The following is an 18,239-nucleotide window of genomic DNA, read 5'->3' as shown; positions in this document are numbered from 1 at the left end:
ATATAATTGCGGGGAAGAGAGCTCCGGCGGGTCACAGAAGCGCAGAGCAGCGCCATAACGAAGGTATTTGGCACAATTATATTACAGAAACACACACATTGTACATTATATACTACTGTAATAAAGTGGATTATAGGATTTTACAAGCATTTTAACTCAGTTCACACTGGGGGTTCCTGTCAAGCAGGGGGAGAGAGAGGCGGAGAGAAGTGAGCGCAGTACATGGTAAGACCTACCCCAAAAATAAGACCTACTGTGTCTTTTGTTGCCAAAATTAATATAAGACCCGGGCTTATTTTCGAGGAAACACGGTAGATTTCCAAAAATATACATATATAATCAAACAAAATATTTAGAGCTATTCAGAAGTATTGAGAAACATTCAGAGGCACTCTGGAGCAGCATATTAAGTACATCTTTACCAAATCCCTTCCTTAATGCATACCCAATATTTATTAAAGGTTTGAATTATGATTAGAACATGATGCATCAATCCACTTTCTCCAGATTTTTTTTCAAACTTGCAGAAATGATTGCGTTGATTATAAGTATGTTTTTTAAACATTACATATTTGTCAATCTCCCTAATCCAATCCCCAAGGGTAGAAGGGTTGGGTGAAACCCAGGGAGAGGCTATCAGCCCTTTGTGCTAATTTGTTACTTTTTATTTTCACCTCATTTTTTTTTAATCACATAGGGGAAGATGTAATGATTTTTTGGTGACATGTTCTCTTTAATGAGACTTCCGGGGACTAAAAGACCCTGGATGCCTCCCCCTGGGCTCCTATGAATCCAATGCAGTGCAGAAAGTGAAAGGGGGACCCGAAAGTAATGTTTTAAACGTTCCTTACGGATCAGCAAGAAGAGGTGGAGGAGAGGTGATGCATATCTGCTCATCATCTTTTTTCCCTCTACCCGTCAGTCAGCACCCGCCATGCTGGTCCTGGACATACTAATGGGTGCATGCAGCCCAACATACATGGCAGGGGCATGTGCACTCGGGTGCCCGCTATCAGGGTGGTGAAAGCAATTGGGCATCCGCAGAGGTGCCAGATTGCTTCCATTTGACAGCCAGAAGTTGGTTTGTCAGATATACACACACTTCTGGTGGCAGCAGCCGCTGGGTATATGTGTGTAAACCCCCCCCCCCCCCACTGTCAGGGCCATACAACCTATGGACCTGACAGCGAAAGGATTAATTTAGTATAGAGTATAGAGTTTGTCTAAAGCTGAATACACACTATACAATTTTCTTTAGATTTTTTTCCTTTAGATTTACCAAAACCATATAAAATGAGGTCAAACCTAAACACTTTCAGTTTGTATGCAATCAGGCAGGCCCTTGCACTACATAGTTAAAGGTAAATCTAAAGGAAATCAAACAAGAAAAGTTGTTTAGTGTGTATCCAACTTTGGAGTATAGAGTTCAGTCTCAACTCGGTGTTTGGACTGAACCTTGAGCTTATCCCTACTGAGCAGTACCACAAAGTACACTGGGGTAGTTTATCAAAGATTTTTCTTCCGTGATGCTTCTGTGTCATGTGATGACCTTGTTACATGACCTGAAGAAGTATATGGGGGTAAATTTCCCATTTTCTTGTGCAGGCACCTCTGGTCCAAGGTCTGTTACTTAGGAAGCAACATGGTTGGAGATAACAGCCCCTTGGCACCAGAGCACCACTCAAGAGATACAGGGGACGTGTCGCAATGCCGGGCCCAAGCAAAGCCTCTAAGCCAGGGCTCCATCAAGCAAGTGGGTGAGCTGCTTGATGGAGGACATTTCTCTGATAATGGCCTGGAAGGGTGGGCACTCCAAATAAACCATAGGGGTGCCAGTCGCATCGGCTCCCCAGTGCAGTTTTCACCTGATTCCTGGGGCTCCATTGGTCCTCACCCAGCCTGAGCCCATTGGCAGCAGTTCTGCCAGTGGCTGGGTGTAAAAACCTTTAACGGGTATCGTGTACAACATTTTGCAGACTTGTTTTTGTACTGTCTTTACAGTATTCTGTTTACTATGTTGAATAAAATATCACAATAAAGAAAAATGGACTCCATACTTAACGTGAAATTATTGAAAATAGTCACCACCTGGGATTTATTATTCATTTTTTTTATTTTCTCCCTTCTACAGTCTGAGTCATAATAAACTTACAGAGGCATCGTGCACTGACCTGGCATCCGGAATCAGAAATAACCAAACTCTAAGGAAACTTTCTCTGGCAAATAACAATCTGGAGGGTCCTCATTTCAGTGGTCTGGTGACAGCTCTGAGAACAAGCCGTATAAAGACATTAGAGTAAGTAAGAACAGAACCCTATTACAATAATTTTTTTAAGAAGTTGGAAATTGGTGCGAATATGTGATGCCTGTTCTAAGAACATTGGCGTGCGCACAGGGTGTGCCGGATGTGCCTGGGCACAGCATAATCACCCTATGCGCATAAGTATTATCACTCTGTGTGGCGGCAGGAACATGGGAAAGATCTCCCTCTTGTCGGCTATGGCATAAGAGAGGTGTTTACGCTCTTCTTTTTCCATGTGCAGGATGAGAGATCAATGTGCCAGGGTCATATATATTATATGTAGACACACATGTGAGCTTTAGGGTGCACACCATAATGCAACAGACTGCACATACCTATGTCTAGGAAACAACATGCTATTTTGCCTATAAGTCTACAGTAAATGTGACAGTGAGCCAATATAGGGGGCCTGCATGATTGGCCAATCTGAAAGGGAATACTGACAAGTTGTGTTGGCATGTGAACAACCTCCCAGCAGGTCTTAACAATCCTGGGAAAGCTGCTAGTAATTTTTCCCTCTTTGTGATGAATCATTATCCCATTAACCCCTCACCCTGCATGGGTGAGAATCCCTTAATATACCATCCCCCTTAACCACTTTCCGCCTGGCCAATGTACATAAATGGCAGGGCGGGTGCTCTCTAGTTCTGGGAGGTTGTACCCGTTTTTTTCTAGGTTTTTTCTCGGTTGGTTACACTGGATAAAGTTGTGTCTTTTTTCAACCAGGCTATGTAACTGTGCCCTGTGTGTGTTCCCTGGGGGGGGTTCAGCGATGTGATCTGTAACTGACTGTCCGCTGGACACAGGCACTTACCGATCACAGTACTGGGCCGCTGTGAGCGTCCCTAAGACCATGTGATTACTGTGACCAAGTACAGCAATCACATTACAATAGCAAGCAAGGCTGTCATTCGTGGTGCCTTGCTTACCACTGTGTGATATCTGTGATTGGTCACAGTGATCACATGGTACCAGGTCCAATCACAGCAGCACTGCACCATGTGATAGCTGTGACCAATCACAGCATAACAGTAGTAAGCAAGGTTTCATGAATGAAACATTTGAACAGTGTAAGAGATTACTTATTACAGTGATCTTTACTGGTGAAGCCTCCTGGAAGGAAATCCAATAAGGGTTCAGCCAGACAATTCCATGGGTATGGTATGTGCCACCTACCAAGGAGGAAGAAGAAGTGACTTGTACAGCTTGAATCCTCATACATCTTGCCATTGGATATGAAGTAATGTTCCAGCCCCTTCTGCTATGTATTTTGCTGTTGTGGAGTATTGGCAGGACAAGTATGTAAATTGTAAGAAGAGCATGTATTAGGGAGAATGGTGATCCGTTACAAATTTTACCTATTGTGTTTTGACCTGATAGGATTTCTCTTCCACTGCAAAATAAACAGATTTTATGTATTTCTTCTGGTAAACCTTCTACTTCAGCTGTTCTACAGAAATTAGGCCGAAAGGATTCCAGTCATTTTGGTAGCACTAATTTCACCTTATCGGTTATTGTACTTGCACCTAGGTTTCTAGCAGCAGACACTCTCTGGTGCTTTCCTCTTCATCCAAACATGTTTTTATCAAGGAAACCTCTGCCATCTTTCTTTGCAGTTGCTGTTACTTTCTAGTTTGACTGTTGATAACCATGTCCTGAAGGATACGGGTCTCTTAGTTGACCTTTCCCTAGATAGTTGCTTTTTTTGCTAGCAATCTCTTTAGCTCTGAGAGTTTCTGAGTAGTTGCTATAACTCATTAGCTCTGAGAGTTTCTGAGTAGTTACAATATCTCTTTAGCTCTGAGAATTTCTGAGTAGAAGGTTCTGTCCTGCTAGCCTCTATACCTGGTCTTGCATAAGACCATAAATTTGTGCTTGCATAAGGCTAAAAATCTGTGCTTTGTCTGAGGCTCGCCTTCCTTCCTAAGGTGTTGTTCTCCTTCACCAAAACCAAGAATATAGTTCTTCAACCACACTGTCCTAAGCCACTCCCTCGTTGCAAATAAACATTCACTGCCTGGATCTGGTCCAGGCTTTTTGTGTTCATTTAATATTATGGTCTTCCTTCTTCCTAAAATGGCCCCAATGCCCTTTATTACTTCCGGGTTGAGAGGAACCTACCCAATTCTGCTGGTGGCCTGAACATAACCTTTGTGACATATACTCTCTTCTAGCTTAGTCAGACATTCTTTAATTCCATTATTATTCCTAAACAGTGCATTGGAACCCCACCTCTACTGTAAACAAAGTGTAATAATCATTGTTTCTTCCCTTAGCAGCTGGAATGAATCTGTTCCCATTACAGAAAGAGATATCAATAATAAAAGTGACCAGTGCTCTGAAACTCCAAGATAATAAAGTCCACTAAGGTCTTTGTATAACCGAAGATCAGGTGTCATATGTCCATCAACTTCTTCCTGTTATTCCTCTCTTTACCCTTCCTCTGAATCCAATCTTCCTTTATAGTGATCTCAAAAAAAGAAATATAACGACTTGACCTCCACAAGATTACCCTTCATGACCTTTTGCAATTTGGTACTGCGTTACTTTACCTGATAATTGCGCGGTTGTGGAATGCTGTACCCACTAAAAATGTATGTCCTTTTTCCCCACAAATAGAGCTTTCTTTTGGTGGTATTTGATCATAGTTACATTACATGGTTGGTAAGGTTGAATAGAGACACCAGTCTGACCAGTTCAACCTGTGGTGTGTGTGAGCTTATGTCAATAGTAATTCTTATATCCCTGTATGTTGCGATTGTAAAGATGCCCATCGAATATTTTTTTTTAAACTACCGACACTGCCTCCTGTTACCACTGCTTGTGGAAGGGAGTTCCACATCCTTACTGTTCTGACAGTAAAGGACCCCCTGCGCAGTTTAAGATTAAACCACTTCTTTTCCAATTTCAGTGAATGGCCACGTGACTTTTTTAAACTCCCTCCCACTGAAAAGTTTTTTCCCTATGCTAGGCTAACCAGTACGGTATTTGTACATCGCTATCATATCCCCTCTCAAGAACATCTTCTCTAGATAGAATGAGTTCAATGCTTATAGTCTTTCCCCGTAACTGAGATCCTCCAGTCCCTTAATTAGCTTTGTTGCCCTTCTCTCAGGGGTGGATCCAGGAGGGGCAACGGGGCAATTGCTCTCCCCGAGAAAATATTACAGATTCCGAGGCTGAGCGCGCCCCGGGTAACCAGAGCTGCGGTTGGGACAACTCTAAGCATGAATGATTGCTCAGAAACCTCGGAACTGCACTCTCCGGCCCCTGTACCTCCCCCAGCAGTATTTCAGCCTCTCTCCTGCAGGCTGCTGCTTGAGTGGACGGGATGGGGATGTGCCTTTTCCCCCAAGATCACGCTCATCTGGAAGAGGGAGGTGTGAGCAGCGGCTGAGCAGAGGGAGCCGAGTGTACATTATGTTCCTGGAGGTGAGCTCTGCTAGCACTACACACTACATTGTGGATTTGTTTACAGGCACCTTTATGCTGAGTCTGCTGAGTTACTGCAGCTTAGCATAGAGGTGCTGTTAGCTGACAAATGTATCTTCACACTGACTCATCCCAGAGCAAATAAAATTACACCCCAGTGTATATGGACAGCATTTAACACCCTGCATAAAGCTACACATACCTAGCACTACCATAAATATATCTCATAAACCACCATAATCTAGCCAGCAAATACATCCCATACAAGATACTGCTCTGGACCAAGCGAGGGCTGTTTGTCATAACTAGGGATGAGCTTCAGTTGCATATTTTTTTCATGTAAACCAGTGAAAAATTGAACCCATTAAAGCTTAATGACTGTCCCCTGGTGTATGCCCTCCTGATCCCCCCTGGTGTATGCCCTCCCAATCCTCCCCCAGTGTATGCCCTCCCAAACTCCCCCCCAAGTTTATGCCCTCCTGATCCCTTCCAGTGTATGCCCTCCTGATCCCCCCAGTGTATGCCCTCCCAAACCCCCCCAGTTTATGCCCTACCAAACCCCCCCAGTTTATGCCCTCCCGATCCCCCCCCAATGTATGCCCTCCCGATCCCCCCCAATGTATGCCCTCCCGATCCCCCCCAGTGTATGCCCTCCCGATCCCCCTCAGTGTATGTCCTCCCAAACCCCCCCAGTGTATGCCCTCCCGACCCCCCCAATGTATGCCCTCCCGATCCCCCCCCAATGTATGCCCTCCCGATCCCCCCCAATGTATGCCCTCCCGATCCCCCCCAATGTATGCCCTCCCGATCCCCCCAATGTATGAACTCCCGATCCCCCCCAGTGTATGCCCTCCCGATCCCCCCCAGTGTATGCCCTCCTGAACCCCCCGGTGTATGCCCTCCTCATCCCTCCAGTGTATGCCCTCCCGATCCCTGCCAGTGTATGCCCTCCCGATCCCCCTCAGTGTATGCCCTCCCGATCCCCCCCCAGTGTATGCCCTCCCAATCCCCCCAGTGTATGCCCTCCTGATCCCCCCCAGTGTATGCCCTCCCGATCCCCCCCAGTGTATGCCCTCTCGATCCTCCCAGTGAATGCCCTCCTGAACCCCTCCAGTGTATGCCCTCCTGAACCCCTCCAGTGTATGCCCTCCCGATCCCCCCAGTGTATGCCCTCCCGATCCCCCCAGTGTATGCCCTCCTGATCTCCCCCCAGTGTATGCCCTCCTGATCTCCCCCCAGTGTATGCCCTTCCGATCTCCCCCCCAGTGTTTGCCCTCCTGATCTCCCCCCAGTGTATGCCCTCCTGATCCCCCCAGTGTATGCCCTCCCGATCCCCCCCAGTGAATGCCCTCCTGATCCCCCCCAGTGAATGCCCTCCTGAACCCCCCCAGTGAATGCCCTCCTGAACCCCTCCAGTGTATGCCCTCCTGAACCCCTCCAGTGTATGCCCTCCTGAACCCCTCCAGTGTATGCCCTCCCGATCCCTCCAGTGTATGCCCTCCTGATCTCCCCCCAGTGTATGCCCTCCTGATCTCCCCCCAGTGTATGCCCTCCCGATCTCCCCCCAGTGTATGCCCTCCCGATCTCCCCCCAGTGTATGCCCTCCCGATCTCCCCCCTGTGTTTGCCCTCCTGATCTCCCCCCAGTGTTTGCCCTCCTGATCTCCCCCCAGTGTATGCCCTCCCGATCCCCCCCAGTGTATGCCTTCCCGATCCCCCCCAGTGTATGCCTTCCCGATCCCCCCCCAGTGTATGCCTTCCCGCCCCCCCCCCCAGAGTGTGCCATTCTGACCCCCCACTGGTGACACATAGTCCTTTGCTCTACTGTTCCCTGTACACTGTCCTACATCCTACTAACTGACCTCTGTACACTGGACATGGAAGGGGAAGGGGGGGAGAAACAATTGGAACAAAGGGGAGTTTGTGTGAAGCATGTAGTCTAGGGGGATAAGGGTCCAGCTATCAATAATAATAATTGCTTAATAAGTAAATAGGGCCATAGTTGCCAAGGTGGGATCAATAAGTGATAGTGGTGATATAGCACCTGGATACAATCTATATACACCTATGCATGTATAAAATATACAGTCTCAGGGAAAACCAACTATCAATAGTACAATTATAGACCAATTTATTAAGATACAAGAAGACCATGATTAGTATAATAAAAGCAATACTTAATAGTGGTAATAAAACCCATAATTTCATCTATATACACATACATGTTGATTACAAACATCAAGACAGTAATTGTATTAATGAAATTGACCTCCAAACTAGTTAATCTGCCAGGTATAATAGGAGAGAGACCTTGCATAAGGTATCTCAATCCTATACCAAGATAAATATAAAATAAACTAAATACTAAATAAACACTACCCTACCTACTGCTGACCTCTGTACACTACCCTACATACTACTGACCTCTGTACACTGTATTATACATTAAATTCAGTTCCATAAGCAATACCTTATTTTCTGGCAGTGCCCCTCCCGAGACTAGACTCTGGATCCGCCCCTGCCTTCTCTGGAAGCTCTCCAGTTCCAGCACATCCTTCCTGAGGACTGGTGCCTAGAACTGGACGGCATACTCCAGGTGCGGCCGGACCAGAGTCCTGTAAATTGGGAGAATTATAGTTTTATCGCTGAAGTAAATTCCCTTTTTAAAGTATGCGAATATTCTGTTGGCTTTGCTTGCAGCAGCCTGGCATTGCATGCCATTGCTGAGCCTGTCATCTACTAGGACCCCCAGATCTTTTTCTATTTTGGATGCCCCCAGAGGTTTTCCCCCTAGCAGCTAACTTGCATTGGCATTTTTAGCCCCTAAGTGCATTATTTTACATTTTTCAACATTAAACCTCATTTAGTCACGTAGTTGCCCACCCACTTTTTTTATTTAGGTCTTCTTGTAAGGTTTCCACATCTTGTTGTGAGGTTATTGCCCTGCTTAGCTTTGTATCATCAGCAAACACTGATATTGAGCTATTTATACAAACCTCTATGTAATTTATGAATACGTTAAACAGAATTGGACCGAGGACAGATCCTTGGGGGACCCCACTTACCACCCCGGTCCATTCCGAGTACTCGCGATTCATCACCACTCTTTGGACACGCCCCTGTAACCAGTTTTCTATCCAGGTAATCACCCTATGGTCCATGCCGACAGACTGTAGAGTAAAAACTTATGGGGGACTGTATCATATGCCCTTGCAAAATCCAGATACACCACGTCTACGGGCCTTATTTTATCTACAGTAGATGGCAACTCACCTCCTCATAGAATGTTAACAGATTGGTTTGGCAATAATGATCCTTCATAAATCCATGCTGATTACCACTAATGATACCAATTTCTTCTACAAATTCTTTGATATAGTCCTTTATCATCCCCTCCAATAGTTTACAAACTATCATTGTTAGGCTGATTGGCCTGTAGTTACCAGGGATATATCTCTGCCCTTTTTAAAACATTGGTACCACATTCCATTCCAGTCAGCAAACTGTCCATAAAAATTAGGAACACCGGACTAGTTATCACCTGACTGAGTTCCTTCAGGACCCTCAAGTATAATCCATTTGGTCCTGGTGATTTATTTGTGTTAAGTTTTTCAGGTCTCTTTCTGATCCTGTATTCTGGTAGCCACAATGGTACATTCTGTGATGTGTTACTAACATTACAGTCTTGGTTACTATATCCCATCATATATTTTGAAGGATTTTTCTTTTGCTTTTATATGCATTTTTACGCTAGAGTTTAACCACCCAGGTTTAATCTTAGCTCATTTATATATATTGCCCATTGGGATGCACTGGCCAATACCTTTATTTAATATGCTACTAAAGCACTCCCATTTTTAATCCATGTTCCTTTTTCCTAGGATTTTATCCCATTTAATATCATGCAGCAAAGAGTGCAGTTTAGGGAATTTGGCTCTTTTGAAATTCATTGTACGTGTTTTACCCTTGTGCTTATTTCTGTGATTTATACTGAATGTAATTGACCTGTGGTCGCTGTTTGCTAAGTTGCCCCTTATTTCCACATCCGTGATCAGGTCTGTGTTTGTAATCAGTAGGTGCATTGTCTCTTTTTGGTGCATTCACCAACTGACCCATGAAATTATTCTGCAAGACATTTAGGAAATAGCGACCCTTAGATGAATGAGCGGTTCCTTCTGCCCAGTTGATAACCCTGTAATTGAAATCCCCCATTATAATAACATTGTCTTGCCTTGCCGCCATTCCTAACTGTGATAGGAGGTCAGACTCCTCCTCTTCCCTCAGGTTAGGGGGCCTGTAGCATACGCCCTGTAATAATTTCCCCTTAGTTTCCTCTCTTTGGAGCTCCAACCACAAGGATTCTACCCCTTCCTTTGCTCCATTAATAATGTTGTTCCTCACATTCACTTGCAAATTATTCTTTATTGTTCAATGTTTTTATTGAAGTTTTTTTTTCACATGAATATAACATGTACGATTAAATAGATTTTGTCACACATTGAGACATGGTAGGATTAAGTCAAATAGAAGTGTATGACATAGTTAGTTAATAAGTACATATGATAACAGTATGAACAGTACTAAATACTAATGGTAGATTAAAGAGTGTTGTTCCACTCCCCCAGACACCCCCTTGGGAATAAACTGTGTCAGAGGGAGGGAGCCACTAAATAAGGAAAGAAAGAGGAGAAGAAAAATGCATATATGTAATGGTTGTCGAACATCAAGAGATCAGTTGGAGTATCGTTACATTATATGTACGAGGCTTAGAGAGATATTTACGGTGGGATATGTAGTAAATAATAGTATGAGGAATGGCAATACAGTACAAGATTTCATGTGTTTGTATGGTACGACCTTCGGTACCAAGTGGTCCAGGGTGCCCATTTATTAATGGCAGAGGATAGGTGTCCTTCTGTCGTAGCATACATACGTTCATATGAACCATGTGTGTGTACCAAACATATTACTTCATCACTAGGGATGAGCCGAACACCCCCCTGTTCGGTTCGCACCAGAACATGCGAACAGGCAAAAAATTTGTTCGAACACGCGAACACCGTTAAAGTCTATGGGACACGAACATGAATAATCAAAAGTGCTAATTTTAAAGGCTAATATGCAAGTTATTGTCATAAAAAGTGTTTGGGGACCCGGGTCCTGCCCCAGGGGACATGTATGCAAAAAGCAGCCATCATGGTCACACGCCAGACACACCCCCCACTTGCAAATTATTCTTGATGTACAGGCATACCCTTCCCCCTTTCCTACCCTCCCTGTCCATGTGATATAGGGAATACCCCTAAAAGGTTGCCTGCTAGTCATGTGAGCTGTCAAACCAAGTCTCTGATATTACTACAAAATCAAAATCCCCCTTGTTCATTGTTCTAGTAGCTCCAGTTCACCTATTTTGATAGCTAGACTTCTAGCATTGGTATACAAGCTTCATAATTTCGTCCTGGCACATACTATTTCCTTGTTAGTTGTTATGAGGCTGAAATTGGGATTTGCCAACTTACTTACCTTGGGTTTCGGTATTCTAGTCACCCTACCATTAGCCCCCAATATAACCCGCTGAAACTTGCTCATTTCTGGCTAGCACTACATCCCCCCCCCCCAACACCTAGTTTAAAAGCCCCTCTAACATTCTGGTCATCTTCTCTCCCAACAGAGCTGCACCCTCCCCATTTACAGTAGGTGCAGCCCGTCCCAGCTAAAGAGCCTATTAGCCTTACTAGTAATGACAGCAATCAGCGATTTAAAGTGGGACTGCAATATATCAATATATCATTTCAATGACAGCTTAGTGTAAAAATAAAATTTTCTGATTTTTCAATCACCTAAAAAAATAAAATATTCAATGGGCTCAACATGCATCTTAGCAAATTTATTCTACTTTCCAAAGAGGGGCAATTTTTTTTTGGGGGGGGGTTGTACTACCCTTCCATTTTAGCACCTCAAGAAATTAGATTTGTTTTTTTTTACCCAAGGCATGTGGCTGAATGCATTTTTTCCTAAATGTATGACTAAAATTGAGTTTATTGGATTTTTTTATAACAAAAAGTAGAAAATATCTTTTTTTTCCCCCCAAATTTTCTGTATTATTTTAGTTTATATCATAGAAAATAAAAAATCCCAGAGGTGATCAAATGCCGCCAAAAGAAAGCTCTATTTCTGGGAAAAAATGGACGCAAATTTTGTTTGCGTACAGCGTTGCATGACCGCGCAATTACCAGTTAAAGCAGCGCAAGTGCCAAATTGTAAAAAGTGCTTTGGCCTATCAGTGCCACATGTCAGTGCCAGCTATCAGTTCCCTTCATTGTGGCATATTAGTGTCGTCTCATCAGTGCCACCAAATCAGCGCCCATAAGTGCCGCCTCATTAGTGTCCATTAGTGCAGCCTATCAGTGCCCATTAGTGCCACCCCTTCAGTGCCCATCAGTGAAGGAGAAAAAATACTTATTTACAACATTTACTGACAGAAACTTAAAAAAACGTATTTTTCTTTCTTTTTTCTGTCTTTTTTTGTTTTTTTAGCAAAAAATAAAAAAACAAGTGGTGATAAAATACCACCAAAAGAAAGCTCTATTTGTGTGAACAAGATGATAAAAATTTAATATAGGTGCAGTGTTGCATGATTGCGCAATTGTCTTTCAAAGTGTGAGAGCGCTGATTGGCCTGGGCAGGAAGGGGTTCAAAGTGCCCGGTATTGAAGAAGTTAAAGTGATACTATAGGTTCACGTTTAAAAAATAAAAAAAACAAACATGTCATACTTACCTCCACTGTGCAGTTTGTTTTGCCCAGAGTGGCCCCCGATCCTCCTCTTCTGGGGTCCCACGGCGCTCTCGACGCTCCTCCCCGCATTAGATAGCCCCCTCTGGGAAGCTCTCTCCCGAGGGGATTACCTTGCCATCACGCTCCCGTGTCATACACTCAGCGTACAAAGCCGCCGAGTGTATGACTCGGCCCCGCCCCCGCCCCCAGGTGGCCGCGTCATTGGATCTGATTGACAGCAGCGGGAGCCAATGGCTGCGCTGCTATCAATCTATCCAATGAAGAGCCGAGAAGCCATGGGGAAAGCGACACGGGATTGCACCCACGGAAGTTCGGGGCTCGGGTAAGTAAAACGGGGGCTTGGGGGGCCGGAAACTGCAAGGTGTTTTTTTCACCTTAATGCATAGGATGCATTAAGGTGAAAAAACACGAGGGTTTACAGCCTCTTTAAGTTAGTCAATGAGGGGAATCACCTAAACTTCAAACTGTCTGCATTAATAGTTGGTTAACCCAGGTTAATACTCTACTACTGTATAGAGGAAGCACAGTAATGCCCTGTACACATGATCGGACATTCCGACAACAAAATCCATGGATTTTTTCCGACGGATGTTGGCTCAAACTTGTCTTGCATTCACACGGTCACACAAAGTTGTCGGAAAATCCGATCTTTCTGAATGCGGGAAAACACACAGTGATTATTGCTAGTGGCTATAGCTGCTGGAAAAAGTCGCCTGAAAAGTCCGACAGGCTGCTTGTACCCAAGTTGATAGATCGATCAACTTGGGTACAATTTGACTGCCCATACCCAGCCTCCCTCTTGAACCAGCCGAGATTTGCACCGTCCATGGCCGGCTTTAGTGTGAAACCATTAAAACTCTGGTTAGTGACAAGTGCCTAAAGCAAGAATTGAAGGGCGATTCAAAGAACACAAAAGTACCCAGAATGCTCACTGCTTCCTCCATACCATATGTCCATATCTAATGCCCCGTACACACGGTCGGACATTGATCGGACATTCCGACAACAAAATCCATCCGTTTTTTTCTGACGGATGTTGGCTCAAACTTGTCTTGCATACACACGGTCGCAAAATCCGATCATTCCAAACGCGGTGACGTAAAACACGTACGTCGGGAATATAAACGGGGCAGTAGCCAATAGCTTTCGTCTCTTAATTTATTCTGACCATGCGTGGCACTTTGTCCGTTGGATTTGTGTACACACGATCGGAATTTAAAGGATCGGATTTTGTTGTCGGAAAATTTTATAGCCTGCTCTCATACTTTGTGTGTCGGAATTTTCCGATGGAAAAAGTCCGATGGAGCCCACACACGCTCCGAATTTCCGACAACACGCTCCGATCGCACATATTCCGTCGGAATGTCCGACCGTGTGTACTGGGCATAATAGTTTAGGTTTTTGCTATTTTCTGCTCACAATGTATATCCTCTCTTCCAGCATTACTACCAAAGACATATCCGAAGAAGCCATCATAGAACTACGAAACATCCGGCCTGGACTTACCATTAACACTTCTAGATGATAAAGCCAGAAGAAAAGACACTACGGCTCTAAGTGGAGGATACTTGGCTTGCTCTGTGTATCATATTTGACTGCTTCTTTAAAGTGGTTGTAAAACTCACCCAGATAACTTTTCCCCATTTAAATCAGTGATAAGCACTGCACAAATTGCTGTGTATGAATATTTTCTAGCCTAATGTGTCTTTTTCCTTTTCATGACGTCAGCAGCGCATGCCCATATTTCGCCTGATTTACGGCACGCTCATCGTGGGTATATGAACTGACAGTCCATTCATTCGTATGCATCTCCTCTGTGCGGCACGGCTATGAGATCCCACAAGATTACAGTGCTAGTCGCAAGTTCCTGAAACACCCCATGTGACTTGCTACGTCACAAGGGGTGTAAATACCAGCATTTTGCATGGGAAACAGGAGCAAGGAGATCTGCTTCATCAAGTAGATTGTGTCAAAATCATATTAAACCATCAATAAATGTGTGTTAGAAAGCTTGCTCACCTCTCTATGCTTCAATATGTGAGATATTATTGTTATACTAATCAGGAATGAAAATTGAGGCTTGGCTACAACATTACTGACCGTGTGTGAGGTTACAGCAGGTGTTTCGCCAGATATGGCGACCCGTCAGAATTGGTAACGGAAGTGACGTTTCGTTGCCGCCATCTTGCTACACCCCGTACTCCTCCCTAGTAAGGATACACCGAGAAGGGGCCAAGCGGACATCTTTTTTTTTTTTTCAGTTTTAAATACTGTTTATTGAAAAAGAAATAACAGTACAAAGGTATTGAATTGGCAATCGCCAAGAAAGATATCAAAACAATGTAAATAACATTAGAAGCGAGATATACATGTACCCAAAGCAGGAGCAGGCTCAAAATATATGTGACATCACCAATGAACTCTAGGATAGCATCATACACTCTATCTCATAGGAAAAGGCTGCTGAAAGCCAGGATAGAGGAGCTGGAGCTCGCAGGTACCAGGACTCCCCTGGAGTAGACCACGCACCCCAAATGGGATCCTGCTGTGTCAAGCGGACATCTTGTTACACCCCCCCCCCCCCCCCGGAGTCTTGCATTTCACAGTTATTTTAAACAGGAAACGGAGATTATAAGGTGAAATACAGTATTTAGAAATCCGACGGACTGTTTAGATGTTGAATTTTAAAAGCAGCGGCAAACCTGCTGATCTCACAGGTTTGCTAATGTGAAATAACAGCGCTGCTTTTATAATTCAATATGTAAGCAGTCCGATGGATTTCTAAATACTGTATTTCACCATGTATTTCCTGTTAAAAATAACTGTGAAATGCAAAACTCCGGTGGGTGTAACAAGATGTCCGCTTGCCCCCTTCTCGGTGTAGCCTTACTGTGGAAGAGTGCAGGGTGTAGCAAGATGGCGGCGACGGAACGTCACTTCCGTTACCAATCCTGACGGGTCACCTAATGTGACGGAACACATGGACAAACAGAAACACAGGTAGGGCGGAAGTAAACTGCTCTTCAGACTCAGAAGACAGGTGCTAAGATGGCGCTGGCTGCAACCAGGAAGTAGGAATTACAAATCATCTGGAAAAAAAGTAAGAAACATCCTTAGGGGGGAAAGAATAATGCAGAATGTTATGGAAAGCTTTATTAGACTGGATTTATTAAGAAGGAGCGTTTGAGGGGCTGAGTTTACTTCCTCTTTAAGCACTTGAAGACCGGAATGCCTGCCGACCAGCTGGTGTGACGTCAACGCTGCACATGCGCAGATCATCGGAGGCATTGTCAGACAATCAGCAAAGCACGAAGGCAGAATCCTCCACCTAAAGAACTTGTCACCTCCTGTGCACAGAACGTTGCCCCTCTCAGTATTCTATAACTCAATTGCACATTCGTCCTGCCCAGCTGACTCTCCAGGTGTTGTAGGACTACAGGTCATACTGGCATTTGTAGTCCCCCCGATGGTTGGGGTGCCCTGTGGCTGCCTTCCTGTGCTCTGTCTGGGAAAAGAAGTCTAGAGAACCCGGCAGAGGGTAGATGTGGCCCAGTGCAGGGCGAGGGGCCCCACATCGGAAATGGCCAATGGCCAGGCCGTGTGGAGGGGGGAGAGTCCATGTTAGGGTTGTGCCTGGCAGCTGGGAGATGCGGCGTGCCCCGGTGGCAGAGCCAGTGTTGTTCTTTCATTGCAGATTGTCGGGTAATGCCTCAGACGATCAGCGCATGCAATGACAGAACACTGGCTCCGCCACCAGGGCACACCGCACCGTCCTACCACGCCATTTCTTTGGCGTCAAACATTCACTAACAACTACTTGGCCATCATGGTTTTTTTTTAAAACAGATATGGCTTTCTTGTGGTGGTATTTACTGTAATGTGGTACACTGTTTTTTTTATGTATTTATTCATGTATTTATTTAAAATATTAAAGGAAAACAGACCAGTTTTGTTTTATTGTAAACTACATTTTTGTAAAAAAAAAAAAAAAAAAATCCTGAATTTCTGCTTTAAAAGCTTGCAAAGCAGCAACCTTTTAAAAAAAATGCAGGTTAAAATGTATTCTGCTACATTTTCTTTGGTAAAAACAAAAAAAAACAAAGAATAGTCTACAAACTATGTTTTTCATGCATAAGCGACTCAACTATGCAGGAAAACATTAGAACTGAGGTGCAGAAAAATGGCAGCAGGTGCTCTGGACTGATGAGTGAAAATGTGAAATATTTGGCTGTAGGAAAAGACAGATTATTGGAGGGAAAAGCTGTAGAGCGGTACAATAATGAATGTGTGCAGCCAACTGTGAAGCCTGGTGGAGGCTCCTTGCAAGTTTGGGGCTGAATTTCTGCAAATAGGGTTGGAGATTTGGTCAGGAACAATAGTGCCCTCAATGCTGAGAAATCTGGGCAGATACTTCTCCATCATGCCATACCATCAGGGAGGCATGTGATTGGCCCCAAATTTATTCTGCAGCAGGACAACCACCCAAAACATACATACAGACAATGTCATTAAGAACTATCTTCAGTGTAAAGAAGTACAAGGAGTCCTGGAAGTGATAGTTTGCCCCCACAGAGCCCTGATATCACCCATTATGGAGTCTGTCTGGGATGGCATAAGGAGACAGAAGGATTGGAGGCAGTCAACATCCACAGAAGACCTGTGCTTAGTTCTCCAAAATGTACATAGAACAACCTACCTGCCAAGTTCCTTCAAAAACTGTGTGCAAGAAGGTAAAGGATGGTCACACCAAATATTGATTTGATTTGGATTTCAGATAATTGTGTGTGTGTGTGTGGGGGGGGTTAACTTAAATGGGGCTCACTTTCACCAGGAAAAAGGTATTTCTGTGTGCGTGTAGTTGAATTATAGAAGTCAGCAGTTTCACTTCATTCACTAAGCAAGGCTCTAGATAGCCTTGTCCCGGCACTGCTGAGAAGAGGAGGATCTGGGCTGCTTTGTGCAAAACCACCAAACAGAGCAGGTCAGTATAACATGTTTAGCACCCTGATGTTTAGGCAGGGTTGCTAGTAAATTTACTTGCCAGGTATAGTTGCCTTGGCCAATTGATGGGTGATCAATTGATTTTACCCTAATTCTGGAATATCTGCACTTCTCTCTTCTGTCACTAGATGGCTGGGTATCTGGGGGCATTAGCTAAGACAGGGGCATTGCAAGGACAGATTAGGAATAGATGGGGTGTCTCAGCCAATAAGCAGGGATGTTCCTGGGTCCCTTGGCCTGCTGGGAGAGCCTATTTATTTGGGTGAAGTCAGGTGATCAGGGTTCTGTGGCACCTGGATGACTGTCTGGGTGGACGTGTTGTTGGCTGCCCGGGCTGCTAGGCCGGAGTTTGGGTACATCTGGCTGCTAGACTGTCTGTGGGCCTATCCAGAAGCAAGAGAGCAACGTAGGTTTGGGGCTGCGATTTGCAGTCCAATCATAAGTGATGGTTCATTCCGGCCGGAGAACCTGTTGTGGTTGGAGGTAGAGGGGGGAACTGTTGCCACTAAGGGACCAACCACCATATTACCAGGGACCAAAGAGAGTAGCTGAAGCAAGTACCAGAGCAGTATTTTCACCAACCGGGGATGGTGAATAATTGGGAAACTTCAGCAGATGTCAAGCCAGGAACCCAGCCAGCAGAGGTGATGCTTGAGGGGTATCTGGAGTGCCAAGCTAGGGACCCAACAGGGAAGCGGGGGTGAAGCTT

The 18,239-nt window shown here is 44.6% G+C and overlaps 1 protein-coding gene across 5 annotated transcripts in view; it reads left to right on the top strand.

The window, feature by feature from the left end:
• The window catches only part of LOC141122094 (NACHT, LRR and PYD domains-containing protein 12-like), a 110,173-nt gene extending 95,635 nt beyond the window's left edge, over window positions 1–14,538 (top strand). For all 5 annotated transcript variants that reach the window (XM_073611931.1, XM_073611952.1, XM_073611937.1 and 2 more), the window contains 2 exons: window positions 2,132–2,296; window positions 13,970–14,538. In XM_073611931.1, the coding sequence (XP_073468032.1) occupies window positions 2,132–2,296; window positions 13,970–14,054 (250 nt within the window). In that variant the 3' untranslated portion in view covers window positions 14,055–14,538. The remainder of the gene's footprint in view (window positions 1–2,131; window positions 2,297–13,969) is intronic.
• Window positions 14,539–18,239: the final 3,701 nt, after the last annotated feature.

The sequence above is a fragment of the Aquarana catesbeiana genome, linkage group LG01, assembly GCF_042186555.1.
Source record: "Aquarana catesbeiana isolate 2022-GZ linkage group LG01, ASM4218655v1, whole genome shotgun sequence".
Taxonomy (NCBI): Eukaryota; Metazoa; Chordata; class Amphibia; order Anura; family Ranidae; genus Aquarana; species Aquarana catesbeiana.
This window is presented reverse-complemented; position numbering and strand designations above follow the sequence as displayed.